This window comes from Cariama cristata, unplaced genomic scaffold (genome assembly GCF_000690535.1).
Source record: "Cariama cristata isolate BGI_N322 unplaced genomic scaffold, ASM69053v1 scaffold43710, whole genome shotgun sequence".
Lineage (NCBI taxonomy): Eukaryota > Metazoa > Chordata > Aves > Cariamiformes > Cariamidae > Cariama > Cariama cristata.
This window is the reverse complement of record NW_009597193.1, coordinates 29,880-37,792: the sequence shown is the minus strand read 5'-3', so window position 1 is coordinate 37,792 and position 7,913 is coordinate 29,880. Positions and strand designations below refer to the sequence as shown.

General features: G+C 40.9%; 2 protein-coding genes across 2 annotated transcripts in view; one reads left to right on the top strand and one right to left on the bottom strand.

Annotated features, from left to right (window-relative positions):
* Positions 1–235: 235 nt before the first annotated feature.
* Positions 236–7,913, top strand: part of LOC104168242 (uricase-like) — a 25,805-nt gene continuing 18,127 nt past the window's right edge. The window contains exon 1 of the mRNA XM_009708768.1: positions 236–296. Coding sequence (XP_009707070.1) covers positions 282–296 — 15 coding nt within the window. The 5' untranslated portion in view covers positions 236–281. The remainder of the gene's footprint in view (positions 297–7,913) is intronic.
* The window catches only part of DNASE2B (deoxyribonuclease II beta), a 9,391-nt gene continuing 8,834 nt past the window's right edge, over positions 7,357–7,913 (bottom strand). The window contains exon 6 of the mRNA XM_009708769.1: positions 7,357–7,712. Coding sequence (XP_009707071.1) covers positions 7,357–7,712 — 356 coding nt within the window. The remainder of the gene's footprint in view (positions 7,713–7,913) is intronic.

Here is a 7,913-nt window from a genome sequence, read left to right as displayed (position 1 = left end):
CTGCTGATATTAATGGGGTTAGGATGTGCCCTTGTCTCTATTTTTGCTGTTGTTTCCTTTGTTGCAGTAGACCTATTCCTTTATTAAAGCTTTTGCCTGGGGGAAAAAAAAAGCCATGTTACTAAATAAATTATGAAATATTTACATTTATGAAGCCAACCCCTTATGCCTAGCTCCTCCTCTGATATTAAGATGACACTTTTTATAGAGCTACACCTTCTATACTGCCATTATTCCTCTGTGGGATCCAAGACCAGGAGGTGACAAAACAGCAGGCCACCATGAGCCAAGTGACAGTAAGTAACATCTAGGAACACTTGCTGATTTTTTTGCAGTGTGAAACAACTGTATTAGACAGGTGGTGGTTTGTTTAGTGCTGGAGAGAAAAGTAGGATCAGAGATGAATCCGAAGAAAATATAAGACTGGGGAGGTTTCTAAACTAAGATTGATTTTTACCTGAGAATAAAAGGCCATATGTTGTAGATACATCTGTAATAATAATCCCAAAGCATTAAAGGCATCCATTTGCTCATCACTATTCATGTTCTGTTTATGTTCCTCTGTATTTGTATGTACTTTTTTTGCCTGCAGTTCTCTCAATGCCACAAGAATGAATGAAGCTAGCTTTAGTGTCACGATCCGTAACGAAATGATTTGCAGTTACTCTTGTGAATGTTTTGCATCTCTTGTTTTCCTTGTATTTTTGTATTGGCTTGAAACCTTAATAGTATCTTCCTTCTTTTTTAAAAAAATGGTTTAGGACGTTGTTCAAGTATGTATGGTTCAAACTGTTTAGCTTTTAGTTTATTAATTCCCCCCTCCTACTTTTACATATTTAATGCTTTTGACTTTACCTTGCCCCACCTCTTGTAGGTTTGGTAACAGATAGGTAGCAACTTTCTCTCTGGGTGTTGGTTTGATGGTTTTTGTTGTTTTTTTAAATACTTGGCTAAGTCAGTTCAATTTATGCCTTTCATTTTTATCTCTCTGTGGCATAGCCTATGGAGACTATATCTGTAAAATGGATAAATGTTAAGTAACTATCATAGTAAATGAAACATCCTGTTAACTGGATTTCTGCATAGTTACCTCCGAATGGTTCTCTGTCACCAAACTCAAGGTCTCTGACCTCCCTGGTGTCACCCATCCTAATGTTCCTTCTGCTCTTCCATTGCTTTTTCTCTCTTGCTTGTTCTCTCTTCTCCATTTCTCCTGCAAGCTCTCTTTGCTCCCATTTCTCTGGTTCATCACGTCTTTTGGCAGTAAGGAAGAGGGGCAGGTTGGTGGGCAGCTGGGAACACAACTGTACTAATGGTCCCTATTTGCTGTGCAGCATTTCTTCCATAGTCTTTCTTTACAAAATGTGCTATGCAAAATTGTCAGTTCCCTCCTCACTTTGGCTTTCATGAAAGAAATATTTGGAGTAGTTAGAAAGCAAGAGAGGAAAAGATGCAGGTTTCCTTTGTATGATGCCTAGGATTTACAAGGTCAGTATGTGAAACGGAGCAGTTTTCAGAGCAGGGAAGGAAACAGTTCTTGAAATGTGTACTGAGCTGGGCATTTTTAATCCTCAACATGAAGCAGTGGAAGTGGTGGCTGAGCATACTCATACCAGTGCAAAAACAGATTTTTAAAACTGCAGTATAACAAGAGAAATACTGATTTTTGGCTGGCAGAATCTTAGCCCAAAAGGAAACCTGAAAAAAGACAGACTCAAAAAAGCCTTGGAGCTAAATACTCTCACACTTTAGAAAGTCAGAAGTAAGGAGCAAATAGAAAGCACTTGATGATACTGCTTTTAATGAGCTTTTGGCAGGTTTTGGAATGTAATGGGGAAACCATGTACCGCCATAATGCAACATGGTTATTTGCAGGTATTAATACATGTGAAGACAGATTTTTGCGTTACTGTATTATGATGCACAACTGTGTGGCTAATTTGCATGCAAAATTTCTATAATTAATAAATTAGGCAATGCTAGTACAAGTGTACTACAGTGAACCACTTGTAGCAATTGCCAGCACTCTAGCAGGCAACATTAAATACTGTGCTCTGCTCCAGTAAAACTTTGAACATTTGGATATCAGTTTGCAGTTCCCACGCTGCAAAGTGATCAAAGGAGGGGAAAAATGTTCCTTACTTTTATCCCTCTTACAGGAGAATCAGAATAGTCACCAGATACCTTGTGTAGAAATGTCAAACTCACTCAATCGAAAAAAATAAAATCGAGAGGATTTACTAAAATCACTTGAGTAAAAGTGTAAAACACAGCTGTTTATAAAAAGCAAGATATATTTTTTCAAGTCCTGATGGTTTGTATTTAACAGTTTGAGTAAAATGAACATATCAAATATGCAGAGAATAGCATACTCTTAATAGCGGGATAAAACAGTTAAAAAACATAAAGTTAAGCATACAATGGGCCTCCATTAAAAAATTACATTATGAGCTAGCTCCTGTCTGAGGCCAAGGTCTGAAAGTGCTACAACTGATTTCTGAGTTCATATGCAGCTTCTTTTACTGCATTCATGCCAAGTTCATAAGGATTATGAGAAAATTCAGCAGATTAGGCCTTTAAACCGGTGTCGCCAAACTAAGTAGAAAAGTGTCAGATATGGCTAAGCTACTCAAGGCATCAGGGTATCTAGAAAACACTGATATTGATATCCTAGCTTGAAATTTCAGATCAGGTGCTCTGCCTTGTGCTATGAAGAATTTATTCCCTGCTACAAGGGGGTTTTTTTCCATACTTTGCCTAACATAAATTTCTATTCCTCTCCATTCTCATTTTTAAATGCCTGTCTTTTTAAGAAGTTTCTCGTGACATTAAAGAGGTACATCATATTCTTGCATCACATTCTGAGCACAGTTAGGCTTTGACTTACACCAAGCTTCTAGAAGACACTGCCAGCACTGCTCTATCTCCCGAACATTTTACCCAGGGCATAGGCAGCTCACGCTTTCTGCAGCAATTACTATACGAAGTACCCAGTGATGTAGCTTTCCCAGAAACTGAAAATAAAGTTATAAAAGAGATCCACACAATAATTTATGGGAGTTAACATATGGGTGTAAGTTTCTCTGGGGATAATTATGTGACTATGCTAATAATGCCAAGGATGATTTGATACATTAAAACAAATTCTCACAGTGATGTTCTTGAGCATTTCATTACTGTAGGGAGTCAGGAGTGTATATATTTGAACAGGAGAGAGGAATGAGAGGGGTCCATATGTCTTTGCAAAAATAACCTTCTCCCTTCATGCTGCAGGCAAGCTGAGGAAGCCCTGTTTGACACAGGCACTTACATTAGATGTGTTTACTGGAAACTGCCTGTTTTGAGAGCAGAAAACTACACAAAGTGCTCTGAGAGGGGAGCAGCGTGTGTGGTTTGCAAGAATAGCTGGAAGAATGGGCATTACTGACTGTGAAACGATCAAAACTTCCTGGGCTTTGCAGGAGTTCCATACTTTTAAAAAGTGCCATCTAGCACACTTTGAAGCAGACTTTGCTGTGGTTCAGAAATACACCTGTGGACGTCTGTGACAAGTCCAAGTGCCAGGCTAAGTTAGCATGCCTTGGAGAAAGGAAGGTTCCCAGCTCAGTCAGAGAAATTTCTCCCAAAGCTTCCCTTGACTCGCTGGCAGACAGCTGGCACGGAGCCCCAGGTGTCCTTGAGAAGCTCTCCAATATCTTGCTCATCACTCCCATCATGAGGGCTCTGTATATTTTCAGGCATTGTGGAGGCACCAGAAGCTGTGCCACCACAAAGGCTGCCCTGTGAAGTGGGCTCAGGCTTCAATGCCTCTGCCTGTTTTCCAGTATTGTAATTTCCCAGCTGGAATTATACTTCACACAGTTTAAGTTTTTATGCCTTCAGATTGTGTGGGGTTTTTTTGTTTTTTTTGTTTTTTTTTTTTTTAGTTTTTCTTCTTGTGAGACTAATGTCTAATCCTTTGACCTCTTGCATTAAGTCTGTGTAAAATTGCACTCTTCCAACACAGCAAACCACTACCCTAACAATCCACAGTTACCAGTGTTACAGAAGCATCCTCAGGGATACAAGGGTTTATAGAAAAATCATCAGGGTTTTTTTTCTGAGCAGTGACAGGGAGACAGAGTTCTGCCCTTGCTCTGGGATGGCAGTGGCCGTGGTGAGGGTAGGAGATGTCCCAGTGGGTGAGCGAGTGGCAGGCGTGTATTTCGAGAGGCTCTACCTGCATTTCCTGCCTCGCGTGTGGGGACCAAGTCTTAGCTTGTGGAAATTATTACAAGGCAATTTATACCAAACAACAATCCCTGCTGTTGTGTTTGTTACAAACTTGGCTGCAGTACAGTAGTGTTTAGTGGATTAATAATGTCTGCTTTTGGCCTCTCCTGTTCCCTCAGCAAACAATTTTCATGTATAATAAATGTTCACATTTAGTCTAACTAGAACAGAGCCTGAGGGTCAGAATAGCCATACCTGCACACTGAGGAGAAGAGGCTCTGGGTTTCCAGACGAGAGGCCAGCTTTCTCCCCTGTCCATGCCAGGGTCCAGTCCTTCTGCCCTTTTGCAGGATCCGCTTGGCTGGGCAGGTCCCTCTGCAATGGCAGAGGGGGCAGCACCAGATGTCCCCTTCCGCAGGAGTAGGTCTGTCCAGGCAAAAGGGTCGCAGTGGGCAGCAAAGGCAGCACAGAGTCACTGAGACAGGCAGATATTTCCTGACTGTTTGGCATTTTGAAAAAGAACAGCACATTTTAAAATTAAAAAGTCTCTAAGTATCTCTATAAAAAATACAAAAATAAATATTTCACACCAATAATCGATCACAGTGCATGCTGTGAGGGCATATGAGGTTGAGTAAGTGGTGTATGGTCTTGCCTTTGCACAGGAAGCCTAAGAGTTACAAACCCTTTAAAAATCTATATGGTTTATCTTGTTGATTATCAGTCTCTTTCAGGAAAGAAAGAGTCTGTCCATGTTTCATAATGTGTGTAGTAGAAATACCAGCATATGCAAATATGGAAGTTACACAATGGAAGCAAAACTGAATTAAAGCTGTTTACAGTCGAAAAAAGAGAGAACCAGAACTGCAGCCTTTTTATTGCTACACCACTGAAACAAGTGTGTGCACAACCTGGCTGTTTAGGTGCTTGTGATGTTGTATGGTACAACTGTTTCTCTCCATCTTCCCACTGCTGTTTATGCCTCCTCAGTAACAGCTCAAATGGAGGCTACCAGTCTTGGGCATAATGAAAGAGGAATGTTGTAAGTGTTCTTGTGAAGCTTTACGACAGCTATCAATTGATCAAATAATTAAGAATAGCAATCAGCACTTAAAGTCAAGTGATGGACTGTTGACTTCCAGCCTGGGGAGCGGGGCTGTGGCAACACTATTGTGACAGCCAGTGGATGGAGACTTTTTGCTATTGGACTCTGTGACCCAAACGCTGTGGCTGAGCATCTACCATAAGAAATACAGGTTGTGTCATAGGTCCAGGTGCCCTCTGATGCACCACGGGAACCGCACCAGCAGTGTCTCCCGTGAAGGATTTCTCATCGTTCCTGTACACTGAGGTCATGCGTATGCAAAGCTGTGGACAAGATATAAGAGGTCAGACGGGTAGGTTAGCTTAGTGTCTGCCATGAAAAGGTGGGCAAGAGAAATGAATTTTATCTTGGCTTATCTGAGTGATGCCCTGCCATCCCACTGCTCAGCGTTCCGTGTCACTGGCAATTTTCACTGCCACAAATAGGTGTTGCTTGACCACAGCTAGTAAAACAATGAAAAGTATATATGTAAAACAATTTGACATCACAGAAAAAACATTATCAAGCAAATTATTTATCAAATGTTATTTGGTCATATGCAGGGAAAAGAAAAGTACCGATTTCATGCAGAATATCTAGGCTATCTACATTATTTTCACGGAGCTATGAGACGCGGGTTTGCCTTTGATCCAGATTGACTAAATATGAAATCTATTCCTGCACAGCTCTCCTCATTAAGCAGGCCAGATACATTATTTCTTCAAGAAGTATGCACAAATGTTTTCTGAAATTAATTTGTTTGGTACGTTGTTGTTCAGTTGATTTTTCAGGGTGAAAAGGGAAGGAAATCTTCAACACCTTCTTGTGGTTATGGGGTATTTCTTTATATCACCTTCCTTTGAAGACACTGTTGTGGAATATCAGTGGTATGGACTATGAACACAGCCAAACAGAAATATTAGTGGGACAGCCAACTCTTCAGACTGGAGTTTATATTAGCAATTCAGGAAAAAAATTACAAGTGAGATATAACCCTATAAATATATTTAGGAACATATTAAATGCAGATACACTTTTGAAATCTGAACCCAAGAGTGTATCAGGATTTTGCAAATTAGCTTTGTCTTTATAGTAAGTCCATGCAAACTTCAGGTCCTAAGGCTGAGACTGGAGGTATTGAAAATTAACAGCCACGTTTGTTGTAGTGTGAAAATGTAGGTGAAATAACATCTTCAGTCAAATATTTTCTTCTCTTTTCTTTTTAAATTTTTTTCCTAATTGTCTCCATTTTTCCTTTGGCAGCTATAAAACATTGTAACCAACCACAAATAGCTATAAAAATGGAAGAGGGAGACTGTAAACAGACCATTTTTGCTCTTAATTTATTTTGCTTATTCATATTTAGGACATCTTTATTTGTTTATAAGATTGCTGTACATGAATAAAAGCACTAGAAATACTCCCAAGCTATTGGTCACAAATGATTTAAAACTCATTTCTTCTCTAAAAATTAATCATATAAAAATGAAGCCTTCCCATCCACAGATCTACTCGTCTCCTTGTCTGTATCCAATTATATCAGCTCTTAAAAGAGATTCAGCCCAAACTGAGCAGAAACGCTGTGATTGATCTCAACAGCACCTGGAACATGGGGCAATTTTGAAGCATTTTGGGGTACTTTTCTCTTGCTAACTGCCCAGCTCTGACAACCTAGCTAACAAGACAGGATTCTGTTGTTCCTCCTGTCCCATGTCCAGCATCACTCACAAGGTCCCCCGGGGAGGCCTGTGCACGGTCGCTGACAGCGATGTGCTTTGGTGCAGCCTTGTCCAGCAGCGGCCCGGCCCGGCACTGGTGTCGAGAGGAGCCGGGGAGCGTGAAGCGTGGCTCAGCGCAGGCAGGGTCGGCTGGTCCGGCACCCGGAAAAAAACAGCCATCGTTTCCCTGCAAACTGCCTGCCTTTGTAGCTAATAAGGTGAAGACGTAACACATCTGGCAACTCACAGGGCCATTTTTCAGAGTGAAAACAGAGTTTAAGGGAGACATTTCCTACACTTTCTGTGTAACGAGGGGCTGTGCTGTTTGGGAGGAATGGTTCGTTATATCAATGTGGAAGCATCAGTGCAACTTTCGTAGTGGATTATCAAATTCCTGAAGGCTTTGTAGATGTTTTCATTCTGTGTGCAGATGAACCCACCACTTCGCCAAGCTTGCTCAGCAGCACGGTTTAAGTCTCCAATGCAGGTCCACTGATCTTTGTATTGCCTTGAAACAGCCCATTTGGAATGATCGTTAATGGAATAAAAGGTGGAATTTGATGGCATTCCTATTAGGTTTATGTTGTAGACGTAGTAGTCGAGAGAGCAATTTGAGGGAAGTTTTTGGCCAGAATGCTGCCAGGATTCAGCCAACAAATCAGTCTTCAGTTCCTGAGCCATCCAGGCCACATAGATATCTGTGGAATAACACAGGGTGTGGGAAATTAGTCTTTCATGTGCCTTCATTTAAGAGGGGACTGAAAAGCATCACCTAAACCAGGCTCGTTTCGTTCCAATGCATAAAGTAAGCCAGAGGGGATTTTGCCTCCTCCCCTTACTTTGACTTTCATTTCAGAAGTTCACTTCTACTTTTCCTCCTTCTCCTGGAAAACCTGTTA